This window comes from Mesoplodon mirus (assembly GCF_964341445.2).
Source record: "Mesoplodon mirus genome assembly, chromosome: 2".
Taxonomy (NCBI): domain Eukaryota; kingdom Metazoa; phylum Chordata; class Mammalia; order Artiodactyla; family Ziphiidae; genus Mesoplodon; species Mesoplodon mirus.
In genome coordinates, this window is record NC_138977.1 from 98,850,398 (window position 1) to 98,876,116 (window position 25,719).

Sequence of the window (25,719 nt, forward strand, 5' to 3'; positions counted from 1 at the left end):
ATCATCAGTCAATAAGTATCTACCAACCATTATGTAATTATTTAGTGTTATTATAAAAATATTACATAGTCTCTTGTAAATCTGATTTGCCAAAACATTAATCATCTTATCGCCTCTTTTAACATTTAACGTATTATCTACTTTCTTGGAAAGCAGCTATAATCTTGTTGATGAAGTAAGATTTATATGTTTGAAACAGTTGGCCAATAATATAGAGAATCTGCTCCTTTCTGGGATTCTACTGATTACTGAATTTCTTGTTAACATATTAATTGGAGTGATGTCTTACTCCATATCTCCCAAAGTGATCAGTTTCTGCAAAACTTTCTTCCTAAGGCTTATCTTTTGAAAGCAGGCCTTCCTGAAAGCAGTGGTTCACGTGGGAAGTTGTTCAAAACTTCATAGAAGAGGTGGGATTTCAACAAATCTTAGATAAATGTATTGGAGATTGTGAAAGTCAGTATTAAATGATAAGTGGTATGTGCAAGGGCACAGATATAGGAGAATTACTGTGTTTCATTGCAAAAGAGATGGTTTGGGAGAGAGTGGCTCTATAACCAACTTGTTTTTGTGTAAAAGGGAAGTTTGTGTGCAAGAAAATAGTATCAATATATAAAAATGAAAACAAGGCATTAATTCACACACAGCTTTTCAGAAATAAAATCAAGTGTATCATAATAAAAATTCTGGCATTTATCTACTGAGAGATATTTTGTACTTGTGGTAGGTGCATAAAACATAGAGTATATCTATTTTATAGCTGTGGGCATGATCTGATTTAATAAACATCAATGTTTTTCTTCCATTGTATTGTCATAACCAAGGATAAAGTGATTGCCATATAGAACTGGGAGAGAGCAGATTGTATTATCAGTGAGCATCTATTCTGACTGTTGCATGCTTGACCAATTGGTAAGAATTGCTCTAGGGGACTGATTATATAAGCTGTATCTATAACCATCTTCTGTGGGAAGTAAGGAACTGTAAAAAGGAAGAGTTTATCTGTCTTCAAAGTAAAAAATCTTTTCCTCTATAATACTGTCAAGAAAAATGCTGATCATTTCCAATATTTCAATTATCAGTTTAAGAATATTGGACTAAATTTGCTTTTATTTTATTTTTATTTGTCCAAATGGAAATAAACTAGGTCCATCAATAAGCTAGTTTTCTGTACTAAATTTTAAAAAGGCATCAAACTAACATAAAATTCAGCCAGTTAACTTAAGCTCTCTTGCTTCTTTCTATACTGAAGAGTTGTATGGCTCTAGCAACAACACATAGAATCTTTTAAAGTCTTAATATACTCCTCATTGACCCTCTTATAAATATTCCCAAGTATAATATATATCAGAAATATAGATCTGGTCCTATTAAACTGCCATTTATTAACATTAACAAAGTAACATTGCTGCCAGGGAAAGAAAAGGGAACTTAACCTCTCTGCCTTCTTGAAGTTTGCAAGATAAATATGTACTAATTTTAAGTGAAAGTGAACATCAGTAAACTAGACAGATTTATTAAGATAGCTTGTAACAAAATGAGCTGGCTCCGTTTTCACTTACTTTCTGGGTGAATGTTTTAATCTATGGATGCCATGGAGAAATGCTACATTAGCTATAAAGCAGAAAGAGGGCACTGTTCAGAGACAGAACCAATAATATATATAGTGCAGCAAATACTTTTCAAATATTTAATGGCCCTGAATTCAGATAGGCAATATATAGTTTACTAAGCTGAGAGAGAAGAAACATAAAAGACTGCTGCCTTCTCCAAATTCATAAACTTAACTTGGACATGAAATTAAGACATTAGTTTTACAGTGGTAGAAGAAACTATATTTGATTTCAAAAAGAAGGAAAATCCATTTTCATAGCACTGCTGCGCACTAGAATTTTGCACTCTGTTCATTCTTTCGTAGTATAAGCATTCGACTTTTACTTTTGCTTCTAAGGAGTTGTAATTTTTCCATCACAAATCTCTCCTCTCTCTAAAACTGGTAGGCACAGTAGAGAATAGATCCTCACCGTGGTCTGATGAGTCCATGCTACGTGTGTAACAAAAGAACTGATGCTAAAAGAAGACTTCTGAGTTAAGATGCTATTGCTTGTGACTAGAAAATATCAACTTGAGAAATCTAAGAAATCTAAAACTTACCTCACACTCTCTTTCCAAATGTATATGTCATTTATTTGCAAGTGGATACCAGATTCTGTGGGCCACATAGTTTTCATATAAGTATCAAACCAGCCAAAATTCACAACTTGAGATTTCATTCAAAACATCATACTTTTGAATCTATTTTTCAAATTTATTGACATTTAAAATAGGGCATCAAACTGTTGTGGTACTCTATTTTCTGAGTGAGAAAAATTAGTCAGTATAAACTGATAAGTAATCTTCTTAAAAGATGATGTAGACCATCTGATGAGCATAAGCTTTTGGAGCCACATTGTCTCTTTTCAAATCCTGCCTCTGTTTCTTACTAAATTTGTGACTTTAAGTAATTAACTTAATTTCTCCTCACAATTTCTTCACCTGTAAAATGGTGATAGTATACTTACCTTAAAGAGTTATTTTGATAATTAAATGAGTTAATAGTAAGGGTTTCCACAGTAAACATTCAGTAACTGTTGGCTGTTGTTGCTATAAATGCTTCTTGTTTCAAAATTATGCATTTATTGTCATGTTTTAATATGCCAAAAAATGCAAGTGATTTTGTTTCAATGTTCATTATTTTAAAATGGAGCATGATGGAATAGAGTATAATACTTGTTTTTTTTAAGTAATTAGATATTAACCTAAAATATCAAATGAGTTTATTAATTAAACATCATATGCAGAAAACTTTTACTTCAGTATAGCAATTATGCAATCCACATACACATATCATTTAAATTATTTTCCTTTTATTTTGCCTATGAAATATGAATAAAGTTATACCGGTTATTCAAGACCATCATAGATAGAGATGCTTTATACTGATTTAACAAATTCAATATATTTATTGAGTAGCTTCTATATTCCAGGCACTTTTCTAGGTGCTGAGACACAGTAGTGAATAAAATGGTGAGAGTCCTTGAATATATACAACTAACATTCTAGTAGATTAATAGAGCAGGTCATAATATGAGTGTTCTTGAGGAAATATATAGTTTCTATTTGAAATTTATTTTGTCTTTAATGTTGGATTTTTTTAATCACCTTATGTGGTAGATGTAATGATAACATTTATGTAGTAGATGTAATGATATGTGGTAGATGTAATGTGGTAGATGTAATAATAACATTTATGTAGTACCTACAATTACACCTGTAAACGTGAAATTAAAAATTTAAATAAATACCATCTACATCAGTTTACTAGATGTTAATTGCTTTTTTGTTTGTTTACAGGACTTTTTAAATTAAAAAGTGAGAAAATTATATATAATAATGTTACACTGATGATAGTTCATTCCTTAATGCTCTAATCAGCAAATTCGTTTTTATGATCCTACAGATAGCTTTTAAGGCAAAATTAACAAACAAACAAACAAACAAACAGTTGGAGCCTAGTTAGTTTAAACAGACTGTAAAGTATCTTGCCAGTGTCCACTAGAGCAAAGAATAAAGTGATCGTTTATTTCATTCTCTAAAACTTCCTTTTCCTCTACTTTGATATATTTTACTAAAACAAAACAATACATTTAGTGAATTACTGAACAGACGTTGGCTGAGTATTATAAAGAATGGAAGGGACAACACTCTTTTTTTTTTTTTTTTTTTTTAGGGGACAACACTCTTTATGTTTTGTTTTAATTTGATTTTGACTTTAATATTTCAGCTTTGGGTGTCGTACCACACTATATACATTTGAAAGGCAGCCTGTTCATTATTTCCTTTCTCAACTTTCATCTAGCTAATTTACAACAATCTTTTAAGGAATATTTATTCCTTCTGTTACTGTCTCTCAAAAGAAGAACATAAATTCACAAGGAAATGAAGGAAGAATATGCTCCCATTCTTAGAAGCATATACTTTTTATGTCAAATATTATAACATTGCAGAGCTAAATTCTATTATGAATGCTCTCACCTATGAGTGAGAAAAAAGTAGAACCCTTTCACTATACAATTAACTATGTTTATCTAGGCCAATGAAATCTTACTACTAAATTGTTATAGGCATGCTATGATGGATACTGAGGAATTAAGAAATAGGAGACTCCCATGAGAAATCTGCTACGTCTACAGTTTACTCTAGGATGCATAATTAATAAAACATGTGTTTTTCCTTCAAGTAGGAAAAAAAGTGGCAAATAGTTTTATGTATGTCACCTTTATTTTGATATACCTAATTCTTCTACCCCTGCATTTCCTCCAGCTCTGTCCGACATTATTGATTTAAGTCAGATGCTAGTTCCTGCCTTTACAGGTGACCAGTGTATGCCTTGTGAGTCAAAAAAAGTGTCAGAAAAGAAAGCCTGTTGTCTGGAAAGAGATCTTAAATAGATGGCTCTGACAAGAGATTATTTAACAAAAATCAGTGTAGCACATTTTTTCAAGTTAAGTTATTGGTAGTTGTTATTACTAACTTTTAAAAGGTTTTGTTTGTTGAAATCACAATCAGATATTTTCCTTGCGATCATGCCATCAACTCATTTCCTATACCTGATAAATATAATTTAGTGGATAAAGCACTATTGGCATTTAGAAAGTAATAGGGATAGCTGAGGCTCTATTCCTCATTCAGTTGATGGAATTATTCAACAGTAGTAGCTTGCACTTGAAAGATACTGGTTTAGCACTTGGGTTCTTGTATAAGAGGCCTGGCATTGGATCCTGGGTCTGCCATTTACTATTTATTTAACTTATCTGCATCTAGTTTCCTTCTCTGTAATATGGAAATAATAATACTGTCCACTTTATAATGGTAATGTGACTATTATGTGAATAGTATATGTAAATTATTTTAAACAGTAGACCACCTAGTAATTAGTAAGCACTCAGATAATATTAGTTGTGCTCATTATTTTCATTATTTCATCACCTTCTTGTTTGCCAGAGAGTGTAGCACAGAGGTTAAGAGTGCAGGCTCAGAAGTTCAAATAGCAGCTCTACTAATTGTTAATTATATGGACTCTGAACTCCTCATCTGTATAGCAGTGACAACATTCTCAACAGGGTTGTTGTGAGGATTAAATAAGATAATATAGATAAAGTATTCGGCAAGTAGCCTGACATAGTGTAAATGTTAACTAAACATAAAAAATCTAAAAATAACACGTTTCAACATTCTTAAGGAGAAATTCCACAGGGATTACAAAATCTTTCTTAGCAATTGATTGTAGAATAAATATTTTGCAGTGTACAACTGTTTAAGTAAATAGTGAGAGTTACAATGGACTCCATTATAGAGAGATAAGAAGTAGTACCTAAGTGGGATTTTATGTGCCTGTTTAGCAAAAGTACTTTGCCATCTGTAAGATTTGTCCCCTTCTCTTTTGTTCACATTATGAAATAAACCATACCAAGTTCATATTTGGAGCTATTTGCCTGTGATTTTAAAAGCATGTCAGTGCCAACATTTATGGACCAGCAGTTATAACAAGACATTTAGAACCTTATAATGCCTGAGTGAATGATACAGAGTCCCTTGCCTTCAAGAACCTCTCAGTACAATTGATCCTTGAACAACTTAAGGGTTACTCTGAGTATAACTTATAATTGGTCCTCCGTATCCACTGATTCAACCAACCATGGACCGTGTAGTACTGTAGTATTTACTATTGAAATATATTTGTGTATAAGTGGACCTGCACAGTTCAAATTCACATTGTTCAAGGGTCAACTGTGCTTCCAGAAGAAGGATAGAAGGTTAAAATACCAAGGGCCAGGAGAATAGTAAATGAGACCATATAAATGAAATTAACTAGAATAGATATTAGCAAACTATGGCCAAGGGATAAACATCCAGTGGGTTGTTTATGTATTGGCCCATGAGCTAAGAATATCTTTTACATTCTTAAAGAGTTATTTTTAAAAAAGAGAGAGAAGAAGACAACTGTGTGACACAGCTTGTATGTGGCTCACAAAACCTAAATTATTTACTATCTGGCCTTTTGCAGAAAGTTTGCCAATCCCTGGACTGGGACATTGTGGAAACCCTCCTCTTCCATAAGCTATGTTGGAATTATGCAGTTATTCATTATGGAGCTGGAAAATAAAGTAGTGTTCATGAAGGAATAATTTAGAACCTAAAGATAATGTTTGGCTTAACTGGGATATAAGGTGTGAGGCATTCTAAGTAGGGGCTACAGAGTGAGTAAAAGTTGAAAAATAAATATAGGTGTGGAGTATATGAAGCAAAATGAATAAGCCACTGTGAAGAATATGGTTAGCATATAGAATTAGTAAGACACAAATTTAGAAAAATGTTATAAAGAACACATTTTTGGAGATTAATCCCTTGTTAGTTGCTTTATTTGCAAATATTTTCTCCCATTCTAGGGTTGTCTTTTCGTTTTGCTTATGGTTTCCTTTGCTGTGCAAAAGCTTTTAAGTTTCATTAGGTCCCATTTGTTTATTTTTGTTTTTATTTTCATTACTCTAGGAGGTGAATCAGAAAAGATCTTGCTGAGATTTATGTCAAAGAGTGTTCTGCATGTGTTGTCCTCTAAGAGTTTTATAGTATCTGGCCTTACATTTAGGTCTTTAATCCATTTTGAGTTTATTTTTGTGTATGGTGTTAGGGAGTGGTCTAATTTTGTCCATGTAGCTGTCCAGTTTTCCCAGCACCACTTAGTGAAGAGACTGTCTTTTCCTCATTGTATATTCTTGCCTCCTTTGTCATAGATTAGGTGACCATAGGTGTGTGGGTTTATCTCTGGGCTTTCTATCCTGTTGGACTGATCTATATTTCTGTTTTTGTGCCAGTACTAGTTTTGATGACTGTGGCTTTTTAGTATAGTCTGAAGTCAAGGAGCCTGATTCCTCCAGCTCTGTTTTTCCTTCTCAAGATTGTTTTGCCTATTTGTGGTCTTTTGCGTTTCCATGCAAATTATAAGATTTTCTGTTCTAACTCTGTGAAAGATGCCATTGGTAATTTGATAGGGATTGCAATGAATCTGTATATCACTTTGGGTAGGATAGTCATTTTCATAATATTGATTCTTCCAATCTAAGAACATGGTATATCTCTCTGTGTCATCTTTGATTTCTTTCATCAGTGTCTTATAGTTTTCTGAGTACAGGTCTTTTGCCTCCTTAGACAAGTTTATTTGTCAGTATTTTATTCTTTTTGACGTGATGCAAAACATACAAACAGTTCATGCAGCTCAATATCAAGAAAACAAATAACCCAATCAAAAAATGGGCAGAAGATCTAAATAGGCATTTCTCCAAAGAAGACATACAGATAGCTAAAAAGCACATGAAAAAATGCTCAACATCACTAATTCTTAGAGAAATGCAAATCAAACTTACAATGAGGTATTACCTCGCACACTTCAGAATGGCCATCATCAAAAAATCTACAAACAATAAATGCTGAAAACGGTGTGGATAAAAGGGAACCCTCCTACACTGTTGGTGGGAATGTAAATTGGTACAGCCACTATGGAGAACAGTATGAAGGTTCCTTAAATAACTAAAAATAGAGATACCATATGATCTAGCAATTCCACTTCTAGGCATATATCCAGAGAAAATCATAATTAGAAAAGATACACGCACCCCAATGTTCATTGCAGCTCTATTTGCAATAGCCAGGACATGGAAGCAGCTTAAATATCCATTGACAGAGGAATAGATAAAGAAGATGTGGTACATATATACAATGGAATATTACTCAGCCATTAAAAAAAAGGAAATAATGCCATTTATAGCAACATGATCTAGAGATTGTGATACTGAGTGAAGTAAGTCAGCCAGAGAAAGATAAATATCATGATATTGCTTATATGTGGAATCTTAAAAAATAAAAAGGTACAAATGAACTTATGTACAAAACAGAAATAGAGTTACAGATGTAGAAAACAAACTTATGATTACCAGGGGGTAAGACGGGGAGGGATAAATTGGGAGATTGGGATTGACATATACGTACTACTATATATAAAATAGATAACTAATAAGGTACTACTGTATAGTACAGGGAACTCTGTTCAATAATCTGTAATGTCCTATAGGGGAAAAGAATCTAAAAAAGAGTGGATATATGAATATGTATAACTGATTGACTTTGCTGTACACCTGAAACTAACACAACATTGCAAATCAACTATATGCCAATAATTTTTTTTTTAAAAAGAACACATTTTTGGAAATTTATAGCAATGAATCTAAAGACCTGAAATGTATTCAGATGAATTGGTGTTAGCATCTTAACTTTATCAAATGCCAAAATCTAAATAAGTAAGTATCTTAAATCTACTTTCAAGAGATTTGATTGACGTGTATGTGATATTTTTGGTGTATATTTTCTACTAATGAATTCTAGGATTAATTTTGTTTGTTTGTTTTGTTTATAGTTCCAAAAATCATATTTATTTTATTATCTATGCTATTACTGAATACAAAATATTTTCTGCTCTTTGACTAGTGAATCTAGTTCAGGTTGGTTGGGATATTTGGAAGAGTTCTACAAAGTACCCTAGTACGTAGTAGCTCCTCAGATTCCTAAGCTGTTCCTCAAAATGTTGTTTTCTTTTTTTCCTTACTGAATGTCACTGTGGGTTTTGTGGTCCCTTTCTCTTGCACCAAGTGATGATAAAAATTTTCAGTTCCAAGAATAATTCACAAGATCTTAAGAGAACTGGTGAAGACTGAAAGAATAATGTTTAGTCAAAAGTAAAGTAACTTGACTTCTTTCAGCTTCTGGTTTTTCTCATCAATAAAATTAGGATAGCCATTTCTGCCCTCACAATGCATAAAGTTGTTAAGTGTCTCAAAATATTCACATTACTTAATAATTTGTTTTTAATACTATTAAAACCATAATTCAAAAATTAAACTGATTTGGGGCTATTATCTTAATTATCTGGCTTCATTTTTCTAATTTGTAAAATACTGGCTGGGAATAGATATCTAAAAAGAACCTTCAGTCCTAGAACCCTGGGAACATTAATTATAAGGTATTTACTAACTATCTAGGACTTTATTTAGATTCAGTTTGAGTATTTTATTTTTTTAAATATACAGAGCTGGATCCATAGAACCTAGTAATAGACATCAGTCAAAAATATATTTCTCAAGAGCAAATGGATAACATTTTCCACAAGAAATTTGATGGTAGCCAAACTGTTATGCTTTGTGTTTCTAACTTCAGCTTCTCTTAACAATTCCCCCTGTCTCTGCCTTTCACTTCTATTCTTGTCTTTTTTTTTTTTTTTTTTTTTTTTTGCGGTACGCGGGCCTCTCACTGTTGTGGCCTCTCCCGTTGCGGAGCACAGGTTCTGGACGCACAGGCCCAGCGGCCATGGCTCACGGGCCCAGCTGCTCTGCGGCATGTGGGATCTTCCCAGACCGGGGCACGAACCCATGTCCCCTGCATCGGCAGGTGGACTCTCAACCACTGCGCCACCAGGGAAGCCCTCTTGTTTATTTTTAATCTTTTTATACTAGCTCCTTTGAAAGCATTTGAAAGGAACTTAGTTGGTAAACAAGTATACTGAAAATCAGCACTTATTATAAGCTTCCCTAAGGCAGAGATCAGTTCCTCCCTTGTAACATATTCATAATAGTACCAGCAAATCCAGTTTCTCTGTGGATTAAAGAAAATGATGTACTGCATGACTATTCACATAGTATATGTTCAGTAACTGTTAGGTATTATGATTGTTATTAGTTATCTCTGTATTCACAGCTCTGAGGGCCTCACACATAAAAAATGCAGTCAGCAGATCTAATATAGAAATATGCATATATAGTCTAGTACTCTCTGAGGGGACTCTGCCTTTGTTTTTTATTTAGCAACTCTAAATGCCACATGTTTTTTACATAGTGGTGACAAATCATTATGACAAGGGTACATCCTAGATGAACCAAATGTGATGTTGACTTTAACTGTTACCAATAATAACTTTGAAATTACTATTTTCACTAGAAGCTATTACCAGTAGATTCACAAAGGAGTCAACTAATAGCACCATTTTCTTTTAAAAGGCTAAATTAACAGTTTGAAAGATTTTACAGATACATCAATGGAATGGAAAGTTAATACAAAATAAAAGACAGTCTGATTTTCTGCAGCATCTATAGATATTGTATTTAAGTGCTTAAATTATAATGGGACTAGTGAAAGCATTTTATGAATTATTGACATTTTCCATCTACACACTCCAGGATGAAATTCATTAGGAGGTGATAATTTTGGAAACACATTATGTAAAGCCATTGTAATACAAGGTACTTGAGCAGCACTTTTCTTCACTGGTGCATGGGTATCATTTGAAAAACATAATTTAGAAGCTGAGCTGCTGAGATTATCCTTGTCTTTCATTAAATAAAGGATTAGCACTTTGTTTACTGAAAGAGACAGATGTCTGTCAGAATTTTTGATATGTAATATACCAAAAAATTAATGAACTTCATAGATCTTTTTATTTCTGTTTATTGAAGTGCTTCTGTATTTTCTTGGTGGTTGTGAAATGGAAGAAGAGAGAATTTTCTCTGCTTCAGAATAATAATTAACAGGACATGAGGTATTCAGAACTAGTTTGTTTCTGCTGATAAGAAATATCTCGTTTCCTTGGCCAAGAAATGAGGAACCCATTTTTTCTATTTATCTTCTCTGGAGATATGCTTTGCATCACCATTCTCAGGCTTGATAGCACTGAAAAGTATGACATTCAGTTCCTTTCTTTGAAAATACCACAGCACAATTCATCATTTCATCGAGGCATAAGAAATATCAATTGAGCTCTTTCTGTGTGCTGGGCATTGAAGATGCAGTGATGAATAAGATCAAAACTTGGATTTGAATTCCAGCTCTGCTACTTATTAACAAAAGATCCATGCATCTTTGTGCCTGTTTTGTCATTTGAAAAGTTAAGATAATGAGAATATCTACCTCATAAGGTTGATTGAGTTGATTAAATTAGTATCATAGGCAATATGTGGCATGTGGTACATACTTAATTAATGTTAGTTTTTATAACAGACACAGTGCCTGACCTTAGGGAGTTTCCATTTATGTTATTTATCTCCTCTAAAGTACACTCCTGCTTGGATTTGGTGACAGAAAGGAAATGGAGAGCAAGAACGCAACAAACTGTTTTTCATTGAGTTTACATGTTGTGAGAACCAGTGTATGATATTAGACAAATGATAGGACTCTGCCACCTACCATTGTTGACCTTGGTCAAATCCTTTTGAGTTTCAGTTGACTTATCTCTGATATGGTAGTACCTAGCACCATATCACAGTGTTGTTTAAAGAATTAAAGCAAGTGATTCATATGAAAACATTTTGTTTACTTAGAAAGTACTATACTGATATAAAATATTATTGTGAACTTTTGGTTATCCATTTATAGATGATTTTGTTTATAGATAATGCACGGGCAAATTTTCATCAAAGACCGATTTGTTTATTACTTAGTTTGCCTTTCTCCCATCTCCTTAACTGCCCAGCTGGCCTGTGATAAGTGTACCCAAATGTATTTTAATAGTCTAAGCCAAATGTAACCAAGAAGATAATTCTGTTCAAAATACTACTACATGGGCTTCCCTGGTGGCGCAGTGGTTGGGAGTCCTCCTGCTGATGCAGGGGATGCGGGTTCGTGCCCTGGTCTGGGAGGATCCCGTGTGCTGTGGAGCGGCTGGACCCGTGAGCCATGGCTGCTGAGCCTGCGTGTCCAGAGCCGGTGCTCCACAACGGGAGAGGCCACAGCAGTGAGAGACCCGTGTACCGCAAAAAAAAAAAAAAAAAAAAAAAAAAAAAAAAAAAAAAAACTACTACATTTCAATGATAAAAATATTTGTTTATAAATTATTTAATATTTCATTACTATCCTATGCTACTCATAAGTATCTTTTTATTTATATATTACAGAGATCCAGAGGCATCATAGCATTCTACTCATTTGGAACGTTTAAATCGTAGATAGAAAATGTGTTGTATGACTTGCAGTTTAAAAGAAAAGAAATGTTAAGCTACATTAGAATTAGAGACAATTGCATAGTTCTTAGTTATAGCAATTTAGTTCTAACAATTTTTGGCGTGCGACAATTTTATTTCTCTGTAATTTTCAATACAACTTAAAAAAACTTGGCAATGCATGCATATGCTCTCTCATCTATACCTTTTCTAATTAAGGAACACAATTCAAAAGTATTGTATATGGTACAAATATGGACAGAACTAATATAGAACTAATAACATCTTATTTTTCTAAACAATAACATGACTATATTATATCTATTTTATGAACTGTTGGGGAATGAAGGGAAAATTGACTATTCTTTTTTTTCCTGTTTCTTCCTTTTATACAGAATACAATTACCCTTAGTCTGAATTTGTCATTTACTCTAACCACAGGATATAGCTTGAGATGTTAAGGAGGACAAAGGACAACAAGGAAATCACTTTAAGGACATACATAAGTATATTTATGGAGGTTGAATGGACAATAAAAATAGTTTGGGGGTTAAAAGTGAAGAGAGAAAAGGAGAGAAACTAGTTCCATGGAAGTTTGGACATGAACAACAACAGCTATAATGTGGAATTCAGGATATTGGACCAGGCTAAAGACAAGAGGTCCTGAAGAAGGCCTAGCAGAGTTGTCATCATACAATTCATTTATTTATGATCTCATAACAGAGAGGAGTAAAGGGAGTGTTTTCCACTTGTGTTTTTAGATTGTCACAGGCTGTTTTATAGCAACAAATTTTTCTTGCCAATATAACCCTCAGAACCATTCATATACTTTTTCTTCTTTGCTTTTTTTTTTTTTTTTTTTTTTTGGTCTGGTTTTACATTTAATTAGTTGAAGAAACAAACTGCTTATAAATTTTTCTTTCCTCCCCATGCATTAAAATATTCAAAGACATCATGCAGATATGCATTGCATGTATGAATCTATATAACAAGTCCAGATTGTCTTTTGCCACGTTTTTCTTTCTACTAGATGCTTAAAATATCGAGAAGCAGAATTAATCACCTCTGTGGATTTTGTATTAATTCAATAGCTGTTCATCAAATATGTATTATGTGCCAGGCATTGTGAGCTTGTGAAGGATACAGTGGTAAGCATGTTTTCTGTATGAAGGCAATTTGTTTGCATGTTTTTGTTTTTTTTTCAGGTGAGGGAAGCTTCTAGAATCAGAATTAGATGATGGACAATGACTGACCAATCCTAAATGTTACTAAGCTTTTCAGTGACGAATCATGTTTGCCTTGCCAGTTTTTGTTATGGGAGTATGATTTGTGTGTACTTACTTCAACTAAAATTATAGGATATTTTACTTTAGTCTTGAAACTAGCAAATAAATGATGAATGGGCTACAGCCAGTCATGACATAGGCAAGACCATAATAATTTTCTCCAAAGTACAACTGCCTAATAAATCTTAATTTTGAGTCACCAGCAGTACCAGAGGCACACTTTACTTATGCTATAGTTCATGCCAATTTCTTCACATTAGACCACGACCAGAGAATTAAAAGTTAAATTTTACCTAATGACAATTTAGAAAAAAAGTAAAGGTTGTTGGAAAAATAAAAATGTCCATTAAATTGTAAGATAGCATTTATAGACTATAATAAATACCTTATCAATACTTTTTACCATATATGCCATCTTCCTCATTAAGTATTTGTTGATGAGAGAAATACTAATCACTAAGAAGTTAGGGCAATTGCAATCTAAGTGGAAGAATTTTATGTGGAATAAGACTAAAGTTCTGTGAGTGTACATTTTATGTTGTAGAATATACCTTCATATATAATTCAAAGGATATATATTTAAAGCTATTTCAAGGAATGAAATTAGTTCTAGAAATCCCGTTATAGGCTAGTGATTGAAAAATGTCAACTTTAGTGTAAGATTCCACTCCCAACTTCATTGTAAAATGGGCCTCAAGTCCAAACTTTTGAGATGATTGATTAAAAAAAATTTTTGCACTTTTGAAATCACATTTAATTCATTATTTTCATGGGGGGCATTGGTATAATCTTTTATGTTTCCTTTTTAAACAGTTGGCTTTTGATTAAATAATTTTTTTAACATCTTTACTGGAGTGTAATTGCTTTACAATGGTGTGTTAGTTTCCGCTTTATAACAAAATGAATCAGTTATACATATACATATATCCCCATATCTCTTCCCTCTTGTGTCTCCCTCCCTCCCACCCTCTCTATCCCACCCCTCCAGGTGGACACAGAGCACCGAGCTGATCTCCTGGTGCTGTGCGGCTGCTTACCACTAGCTATCTATTTTACATTTGGTAGTGTACATATATCCATGACACTCTCTTACTTCGTCCCAGCATACCCTTCTCCCTCCCTGTGTCCGCAAGTCCATTCTCTACATCTAAGTCTTTATTCCTGTCCTGCCCCTAGGTTCTTCAGAGCCTTTTTTTTTTTTTTTTTTTTTTTAGATTCCATATATATGTGTTAGCATATGGTATTTGTTTTTCTCTTTCTGACTTACTACACGCTGTATGGCAGGCTCTAGGTCCATCCACCTCACTAAAACTAACTCAATTTCATTTCTTTTTATGGCTGAGTAATATTCCATTGTATATATGTGCCACATCTTCTTTATCCATTCATCTGTTGATGGACACTTAGGTTGCTTCCATGTCCTGGATTTTGTAAATAGAGATGCAAGGAACATTGTGGTACATGACTCCTTTTGAATGATTGTTTTCTCAGGGTGTATGCCCAGTACTGGGATTGCTGGGTCATATGGTAGTTCTATTTTTAGATTTTTCAGGAACCTCCATACTGTTCTTCATAGTGGCTGTATCAACTTACATTCCCACCAACAGTGCAAGAGGGTTCCCTTTTCTCCACACCCTCTCCAGCATTTATTTTTTGTAGATTTTTTGATGATGGCCATTCTGACCAGTGTGAGGTGATATCTCATTGTAGTTTTGATTTGCATTTCTCTAATGATTAATGATGTTGAGCATTCTTTCATGTGTTTGTTGGCAATCTGTATATCTTCTTTGGAGAAATGTCTATTTAGGTCCTCTGCCGCTTTTTGGATTGGGTTTTTTTTTTTTTTTTTTGATATTGAACTGCATGAGCTACTTGTAGATTTTGGAGATTAATCCTTTGTCAGTTTCTTCATTTGCAAATATTTTCTCCCATTCTGAGGGTTGTCTTTTCGTTTTGTTTATGGTTTCCTTTGCTGTGCAATAGCTTTTAAGTTTCATTAGGTCCCATTTTTTATTTTTGTTTTTGTTTCCATTTCTCTAGGAGTTGGATCAAAAAGATGTTGCTGTGATTTATGTCATAGAGTTTTCTGCCTATGTTTTCGTCTAAGAGTTTTATAGTGTCTGGCCTAACAATTAGATCTTTATTCCATTTTGAGTTTATTTTTGTGTGTGGTGTTAGGGAGTGTTCTCATTTCATTCTTTTACATGTACCTGTCCAGTTTTCCCAGCACCACTTATTGAAGATGCTGTCTTTTCTCCATTGTATATTCTTGCCTCCTTTATCAAAGATAAGGTGACCATATGTGCATGGGTTTAACTCTGGGCTTTCTATCCTGTTCAATTGATCTATATTTCTATTTTTGTGCCAGCACCATACTGACTTGATTACTGTAGCTTTGTAGTTTAGTCTGAAGTCAGGGAGCCTGATTCCTCCAGCTCCATTTTTCTTTCTCAAGATTGTTTTGGCTATTCAGGGTGATTTATTTTTCCATACAAATTGTGCAATTTTTTGTTCTAGTTCTGAGAAAAATGCCAGTGGTAGTTTGATAAGGATTGCATTGAATCTGTAGGTTGCTTTAAGTAGCATAGTCATTTTCACAATGAAAATTCTTCCAATCCAAGAACATAGTATATCTCTCCATCTATTTGTATCATCTTTAATTTCTTTCATCAGTGTCATATAGATTTCTGCATACAGGTCTGTTGTCTCCTTAGGTAAGTTTATTGCTAGGTATTTTATTCTTTTTGTTGCAATGGCAAATGGAAGTGTTTTCTTAATTTCACTTTCAGATATTTCATCATTAGTGTATAGGAATGCAAGAGATTTCTGTGCATTAATTTTGTATCCTGCTACTTTACCAAACTCATTGATTAGCTCTAGTAGTTTTCTGGTAGCATCTTTAGGATTCTCTATGTATAGTATCATGTCATCTGCAAACAGTGACAGCTTTAGTTCTTCTCTTCCGATTTGGATTCTTTTTTTTTCTTTTTCTTCTCTGATTGCTGTGGCTAAACCTTCCAAAACTATGTTGATTGTAGAGATTTAATCTGCTGCTCCTGAGGCTGCCGGGAGAGATTTCCCTTTCTCTTGTTTGTTCACACAGCTCCTGTGGTTCAGCTTTGAATTTCGCCCCGCCTCTACGTGTAGGTCGCCTGAGGGCGTCTGTTCTTCCCTTAGGCAGGAAGGGGTTCAAGTAGCAGCTGATTCAGGGGCTCTGGATCACTCAGGCCATGTGGAGGGAGGGGTACGGATGCGGGGCGAGCCTGCGGTGCTAGAGGCTGATGTGACGTTGCACCAGCCTGAGGTGTGCTATGCATTCTCCCGGGGAAGTTGTCCTTGGATCACCGGACCCTGGCGGTGGTGGGCTATACAGGCTCCCAACAGGGGAGGTGTGGATAGTGAACTCTGCTTGCACACAGGCTTTTTGGTGGCTGCAGCAGCAGCCTTAGCGTCTCATGCCTATCTCTGGGGTCCGCGCTGATAGCCACGGCTTCTGACTATCTCTGGAGCTCTTTTAGGCGGCGCTCTTAATCCCCTCTCCTTACACACCAGGAAACAAAGAGGCAAGAAAATGTTTCTTGCCTCTTCCGGCACGTCCAGACCTTTTCCTGGACACACTCCCAGCTAGCTGTGGTGCACTAGTCCCCTCAGGCTGTTTTCATGCAGCCAACCCCAGTCCTCTCCCTGGGATCTGGCCTCCGCAGCCTGAGCCTCTGAGGCTCCCAGCCCCAGCCTGCTCTGCGGGTGAGCAGACAAGCCTCTCAGGCTGGTGAGTGCTGGTCGGCACCGATCTTCTGTGCAGGAATATCTCTGCTTTGCCCTCCGCACCCCTGTTGCTGCACTCTCCTCTGTGGCTCTGAAGTTCCCCCCCCCCGCCACCCGCAGTCTTCCCCTGGGAACGGGCTTCCTAGTGTGTGGAAACCTTTCCTTCTTCACAGCTCCCTCCCACTGGTGCAGGTCCCATCCCTATTTTGTCTCTGTTTTTTCTTTTTTCTTTTGCCTTACCCAGGTACGTGGGGAGTTTCTTGTCTTTTGGGAGGTCTGAGGTCTTCTGCCAGCGTTCAGTAGGTGTTCTGTTGGAGTTGTTCTACAGGTAGATGTATTTCTGATGTATTTGTGGGGAGGAAGGTGATCTCCACGTTTTCCTTTTCTGCCATCTTGAAACTCTTCTGATTAAATAATTTTTAAGGTGCTTAGTTATACTTCTTCTAGTTGTCAGTCTGAACTCAGATTTCTTAGTAATCTAGCCATAGCATGAAGTGCGTCTCTTAGGTAAAGCTTTTAAGTGACCTATAATGAGGCATACAGTCCAGTGAACACTACAGTTACTTGATAAAGATCCATAATTAAGGATGATGATAAATTTTAACAGTATGAGTATCATAGAGTTTTTAAGAGTCCTAGAAATATTGCAAAAAATAAGATTTGTAAATTAATGAGATAAGGAATCTTAAAAAGAGAACCCCATTTACAACTTCCTAAGCATAACTTTTCATATATACCATTGTTGTCTTCTAACACGTGTGATACTGAGCTTTTGAAAAAAGTCAATGGAGAGAAATGAGTGTGATTTTGCCAACAATTGAAGACATGAGCTTAGGTCAATGCACAAAAATCTCACCTAAAAGTAACTATCCAAAATGGTATTTCTCCCTTGTTTTAAAAATTTCCTGTAGTTTTATTTATTGTGCATAGTAGATCAATTTATCCCTTCCACTGAAATTATCTTAGATTTGCATCACTTGAAATCTGTGATTTTTTTTCAAAGTTTGCATTATGAACCTATTCTTTCCTGACTTTCTCTTTTTTCCCATTGATTCTTTTTTTTTCTTGTTGTGATCTAGGCAAATTGTCTCCAATGAGACAAATGTTTATAAGATAAAGAAGATGCTGCTTGATGAGTTTCATGAATATGTTATAATTTCCCTGAATTTTCCCTGACTTGTATTAGTCAATATCTTAAAATAATAATGGAATCTAATTTGAAAGATACATAACCATAACGTGTTTGAGGATACCAATTCATTCTTTTAAGAGTTTGTTGAAAGACTCACTTAAGAATTTCAGAAAAGCCCATGGCAGGTGGCTCATTATTTATATCAACCTTCAGATACAAATTTTTCTGAAAGATGGTATTTTTCCACAATAATATAAAATATTTTTGAGTGGGAGGAATAGAACTTTCTTCAATAAGGATTCTAAATATGTTTATTCAGAATGAGATCATTCCCTGTTAATATGTCACCCCATGAAGTACATTTCTCATAATACTGACAAGTTATAGAAAATATTAGGCCTTAGGAAATGAATTACAGAGTAGTTTCTTCTGAAGAGATCAATTTTTGAGATGGGTTAAAAGCAAGACTATTATGTTAAATAGTGATATTAACTATAATATTTAATAAATGAGACTATCCCAGCTATCTGAAAGCTTTCTATATATAGTTACCAACCTGTCTTTCAAATGGAAAATATTTGTGTTATTATTATGAATCTGTATTCCCTATGTCTATAATTTGGAATGGTATGTTTATTCAGTCTTAGCTTGATTAACTTTTGCCTTATTTTTTTCCAAGTTTGTACTGTATTTTTAAGCTTATAATGTGATTGTTTCTTAAAAATAATTTTATAGAGGAATGGGTTTTTTTAAAAAACATAATGTTCAATAAAGCAAGTATGAGTGAAATAAATTATTTACTTTCAGTTTGGAAGAGGTGAATAAAAAGTGCTTGGCCAATATCGTACCATTAATCTATTCTCTTTTCTCCTTTCTCTCTTTACTTCTCTCTCTCCAATAGAAGTGGAACAAAAAGGTAATTAAATACCTTTCATAAATTATATACTATTTATAGGCTAAGTTATTTAACAGTTTAACATCTAGTTAAAATAATTTTGTTATTAATTCTTCTCTATTTTATGAAAATTTATTTACTACTTCTGCTGCTCAACTTCACTTTAGTCTGTTGTACTGACCAGTGCTGGTTTGATTTTTTTAATCCTAAAACAGTTTAATAGTATAAAATTTTCAACCATGCATTCTATTCCTCTTTATTTAAGCAGTTAGAAAAACGGTAGATGGTTTTGGATAGTTACTGTTTTAGATTTGTTTTTATTTCTATAATAGATAATTTTCCATAGCTCTGGTGTGGTTCCCCTGTTCCTTTAATTTTTAACTATTAGGGGAAAAGGGGAGATGGTTTTCTAAAATACCTTAAAATAAAATGCTTTAGTAACCAAGGGCTGATTATTAACTAGCATAAAGTTTATATACAATTTTGACAATAATCCCTCCCCATCCTTTATAATTATAAATATCATATTAGAATCCTGAGAAATTCTTCTAATAATCAATTTTATTATCGAATATAATTTGATGATGGCCATCTATCCTTGCTATGGAAGATTTTGATAGTTAACTTTTCCCCTAAACTTTTCATTTTTCCAAAATTAAAACTTTGGGCATTTTAATAATGTACTTTCCTTTTTAATAATCTGTAAACCCTAGCTGAATTTCATCTTAGATTGTTTTCCATTGGATGTAGCTTTATAGTTGTTGTTAAAGAGCTAATCACTAATACCAAGAGAATAATACTTTAATCATTAAAATACGGGTCAACATCCAAATTTCTTGTAATTTCCTAATTTCTCCTCCCAATACACTTCTAATCATTTCAAACATAACAGTGGACTGCATGATTTTTTTTCAATGTGTTTGCTCTGCAAAAATATTGGAGCACTGTTTCCCATAGCAGGTTCAGCGGAACATTACACCACATCAGGCTCTGTAGAAAGGGTTCCATGATCAAATTAGTTTGTGAAATTTGCTCACCCTCCCCACTTCCATCTTGGAGATTCACTAATGTACCTCAGCTATTAGAATCCTGGTATTATGTTTAATGTGATATTTCTTAAACACAAATGGCTAGGGATCCCTGTTTTCTTTCTGTGTGTGTAATATGTGGCTAAACCACTTAAAACAGGTGCTTCAAGGACCTCCCTTTGGGAAACATTGCTTTTTAGCCCCTTCATTACAGTTGAATTGGCCAAGTTTGGTTTTTTTTTTTTTTTTTTTTTTTTTTTTGCCACCACTCATATGATGTGCTACTGAATTGTACTAAAAATCAACTGAATCAGATAATTCCTGCCCATTTTCAGTCTGAAGTATGAGCAGCAAAATATTGTAGCAAGTAATCTTGTTTTTTAATGTTCTTCTCATGTAACAGTAAAAGGTACATGTTTTTAAGTTCCAATACTACTGTATTTAACAGGACATTTTTAACTGATTAAAATCTAGATCTTGGGTTCTTCTCTGTAACCTTTCACCTTTTCTTCTTTCCTTATTCCTTCTTTCCTTTCTTTTTCTTCCTTTCTCTTTTTCCTTCCAGTATCCATCCATCATTCATTTTTAATTGTGTGGGTTGCATGCTCTGTGTGTGCTATAGCTTTAAGAGCTTTTTTCCTAGAAGGCTTAGTGGCCTGTATTACAGGGCTTTTCTTTTCCCTTATTATTATATTTTAATTACTATTGTATTTTCATATGCTTCTTAATAAGTATAGAATAGTTAATAGCATCAGAATGAAATCAATATCTTTAAAAATTCCAAATAAGATATATAAAACCATCACATATAAAAATTTATATTTGTTATATGTCTATAGAATACATAGACATGTCACATTTATATATATAGCATATCCAAAATTATTGTAACACACTTGCAAAGGTAAAAAGCAAAAGAAAGCACAGCCACTCTTTAAAAGGCCAAATTTTTTCAGCAAATGAAATCAAAATGATTATGAACAAATGTCAAAATTAATGTGGATGACTACTTTATGTTCTCAGAAGAATACAGCAAAATAATTAAGTGGTGGTGGGTATTTCTTGTTAGAGTTGAACTCTATTTGGTGAAAAATAAGAATATATGACAAAATATTAAAATTAATACATTTATTATTTTGACTCTTTCCCTTCCAACAGTTTTTCTTTGTCCTGGACTACTAAAAGGAGTATACCAGAGTGAACATTTGTTTGAGTCCGACCACCAATCTGGGGCATGGTGCAAAGACCCTCTGCAGGCTTCTGACAAGATTTATTATATGCCCTGGACCCCCTACAGAACTGATACCCTGACTGAGTACTCATCCAAGGATGACTTCATTGCTGGAAGGCCAACTACAACCTACAAGCTCCCTCACAGGGTGGATGGCACAGGATTTGTAGTGTATGATGGAGCTTTGTTCTTCAATAAAGAGCGCACCAGGAACATAGTAAAGTTTGATTTGCGGACTAGGATAAAGAGTGGAGAGGCTATCATAGCAAATGCCAATTACCATGATACCTCCCCTTACCGTTGGGGAGGCAAATCTGACATAGACCTGGCAGTGGATGAGAATGGGCTATGGGTAATCTATGCAACAGAACAAAACAATGGTAAAATTGTCATTAGTCAGTTGAACCCTTACACCCTACGGATTGAAGGGACATGGGATACTGCATATGATAAAAGGTCAGCTTCCAACGCATTTATGATATGTGGGATTCTGTATGTGGTCAAATCTGTATATGAGGATGATGACAATGAGGCCACAGGGAATAAGATTGACTACATTTACAACACCGACCAAAGCAAGGATAGTTTGGTGGATGTACCCTTTCCCAATTCATACCAGTACATAGCAGCTGTGGATTACAATCCCAGGGACAACCTTCTTTATGTATGGAATAACTATCACGTCGTGAAATATTCTTTGGATTTTGGACCTCTGGATAGTAGATCAGGTAAGTTTGACTTTTGATGGTACTTTAAGGGGAAATATTTACAACTTGCTCTTAGTAAGTTGATTGTATATTTTGATTAGACATCCTTTTGTGGTCTTCTGGCCTGTGTATTGAAAGGTATTCATTGTCTTTTCAGCTAAAAAATTGTTGCTGTTAGTCACTTTCAACTTTAAAAAATATATAAGCATAAGAAACTGACTCTTCCTCCTCTGTGCAGCTAGTCTCCAACCTGCAGCCCTTATTTGAAGGGCATTTTCATTATCAGCTAGTTAGTTCTTTGTGTAGTGAAGTACACAAAACCTTTGCAAAAATAGAATGCCATCCCATCTAATTAATTGTGACATGCCCTGTGAAGTGCTGTCCACTTGGAAAATGTCAAAGGGTTGGCTTGATATAATTCTTCAGGAGGCCTGCACCAATATATTCAACTCACCAAGAGCATCATATATGACCACCCCTACTGGGAATATTGTCAGTTTGACTGTAAATATGTCTGAATGTATCTAATTAATAAAAATGTTCATAACTGATACAGACAAAAAAATAGATCTCAATTTTATAAGAAACAGCAGTGCAAAACTCAGTTTTGAAAAAAATGAGACAAGCTTTAACTCCCATTCTTTAAAATTGTATTTTTCCTCTCTAGGACATACTGTTTACTTTTAATATTATTTAAGGACAGTCATAAATTGCTTTATCTTTTACATTTCTATTTGCACAAGTGAGCAGAATTATCTTAGTCTAGAAGTTAAATTATTTTAACTAGCAATAATATTGTTCCTCCTGATAAAGTATAATGGAAAAGTAAGATATAGGTGTCTGAATTTTGATAGTAATGTAGCAATTCATAGCTTAATTTTTTTCTTCTAGTGCTTACATGTTAATATTTCTTATTTTCTGCATTGGTTTTACCTTTTACTAGCGTGTCATTCTGCTTACTAACTTACTTCACTATATACATATCTTCTTATACAATTAGATTCTAAGTGCCATAGAGCCAGTAGTCTTGCCTACCCATCTTTTTATTATTTTTCATCTGACCATTATTTCTGCCTTCTTAGACACTAGTGTCATATATGGCATATAGAAAATAAAGCCTCAATAATTCTTTGTTGAATGAATGAATGGATGAATGAATGAATGCCTTTCCACTTCTCACTGTGATAGAATGTCAAATTGGGTAGCATTTTCTCTAATCCCTGTAAGAGTGACAGCAGTTCTTTCCATGGCCAGCAATGCTGATACTATGTTGAATTGCTTTGTGTGGAAGGAGAAGCCTAATATGCAACAGCAGCAAAAGCAACTTCTCCTTACTAAGTTCTCAAAAATCTCGTAGACCTGGCTAACCTCTGTACAGGTAAGGTTTCTCAATCCAACACACCCTTCAATTAAAAACCTAAGCAAATCATCTGGAGTATTCTGGGAAGACAGTTCTTTCAGATCTGTGATGTTCTTAAACCAAAATTCATACTTTGGCAGTGAAATCTTTTGATGAGTGGTTCTTAGCCTTTTTTGACTTTTAATTGTAACTGGAGTAATTTCTAATTGCCTCCAAAGAAATAATATATAATAACTCACCATCTTTTGATGTTTGTGAATAAGGGACAGTAACATATTGATTTTATTTATTGGAAAGATCATGCATTATTTTTGTTTAGAATAATAGATAGGTTAAAATTAACATTCCAGGTTTTGATTTGATGGACTGAAGCAAATTCTTAGCTTAGTTTTTATAAATTATTCCTAAAGAAAAAGATGGTACCATAACCTCATGTATTTAGAGACTTGCCAAAAATATTTCTAACGTACATTAATAAAATTATGTGTGTATCCATATGTATAATGTCATTGTAATTGTGGACATAGGAAAATTATACCACTCATTTAATTTTGTTTGTTTGATTATGGGAGTTAAATTATCAGCCATCTTGCCCGCTTGTACTAGTGCACCTATTTGTTAAAAACATGCTTTTAAAGTGACAAACACTGAGAAATGATAAAGTTCAGCTTTTGAAACAAATTCCTAACTTAAGCCAGGAGATTCAGTTTGCACGCTTTTTAAATGACAGTGAAGCTCTCTTATGTTTTGCAAAGAGTGAGATTTCAGCTGTATTAAATTTGTATATATAATCACAAGAAAAATTATCAATTTTCATGCATGAATGCTCAAATTAAAAAAGCTAGTACTTTGGTGTGGACTTAGTTTAGAGGTAGAAAGAATAAGTGTAGAATAACAATAAGTGTACATTTTATGCATGAATATGAGAATTTCAGTTAGCATTAATGGAGGCTGTTCACCTTATTCTACACAAAGTTTCAACTGAGTATTTTTCTTTAGTATAAATTACATTGACATTTTTCAAAGAAATTTCCTTTAATGAATTCTTATTATGGATCTTCTTATGTGTCTATGTATGGAAACCAACTTACTATAAATATGTTAGGGTCAAAAAGACTAATTCTGACTAATTCTAAGTCCATAGATCTATATAGTATATTTTCTGTTGCCATCTGTTGGAAGCAAGCTGAGTATTTTTGCTCTGATTTCAACTGAGCTCTAATCATTGAAAAGTCACACTTGAAGTTTTTATGTAATGGGGTATCTGTGTTTTACTTCTACTGAATATTACTATTCTGTAAATTAAAAGATCTGGGTGTTGGAAGTTGAGACACATATGTTCTCTCAGATGTATAAAAATCCTCAGGTGAAGCATCCATGGAGGTGGCATACTGCTTCTGAACATGGGTCTGGGAGCCTGAAGGACTTGTGTTTTAATTCTGCCTCAGGTGCTTGTTTGACTATAGGCAGGCTACTGAGCCTCTTGGTCTTAGTTTCCTCAACTATAAAATGGAAAAAAAATAATACCTATCTCGGAAGATTATTGTTATGATATATGTAATAGACATAGCAAAATTAACATAAAATCTACATGCCAACCCTACAAGGACCATTATTATCCAGATTATCTGATTGAGGGGCTTAAGGCACTACAGCACGTATAATTTATTTAAAAATTACTCAGCTATTAAAATGCAGCCCAACTTGAGATTCATGCTCCCTTCCATGACACTAGTAGTGGAAAGTATGCCTACTGAGGCTATGTGTCTGGATGCATTCACTTGACAGAAGTGATCTCAGTATCCCCATGTGTCAGACACTCTCCAGATGCAAATCTAATTTGTAGTTCTCATGAGTAGATAATTACCATAGATCTGCACTCCAAACAATTGCCTTTATTTTTCAATGGTGAAATCATACTGTGTCAAGATTTGTTGAATAAGTTAAGAAATAAATTAATGAATTATAATATATATATATATATATATATTAAACCTTCTTATTCAGCATATTATGGGAATGGGAGTATTAGTCCTAACATTTGTTTTATTAAGATTACATGTATGCTTCTCAGGTAGTCCTCTTCTCAGTTTACCATGCACTCCTATGATCTAGAAGTGTTATGTCACCCCATTTATTCCCCACACACCACCCATACCTACTTCTCCTCTTCACTCAGATTGTAGCGATATTTGATAACCTAAAGGAAGTTTAGTCTGTTAAAAAGTGCCAAAGCAC

At 34.2% G+C, this 25,719-nt stretch overlaps 1 protein-coding gene across 22 annotated transcripts in view; it reads left to right on the forward strand.

Moving 5' to 3' along the window:
• Positions 1-25,719, forward strand: part of ADGRL3 (adhesion G protein-coupled receptor L3) — a 590,718-nt gene that overhangs the window by 227,845 nt on the left and 337,154 nt on the right. For 15 of the 22 annotated variants that reach the window (XM_082611711.1, XM_082611707.1, XM_082611717.1 and 12 more), the window contains 2 exons: positions 19,162-19,176; positions 21,342-22,142. In XM_082611711.1, coding sequence (XP_082467837.1) covers positions 19,162-19,176; positions 21,342-22,142 — 816 coding nt within the window. The remainder of the gene's footprint in view (positions 1-19,161; positions 19,177-21,341; positions 22,143-25,719) is intronic. The other 7 variants (XM_082611696.1, XM_082611716.1, XM_082611714.1 and 4 more) reach the window with 1 other exon arrangement.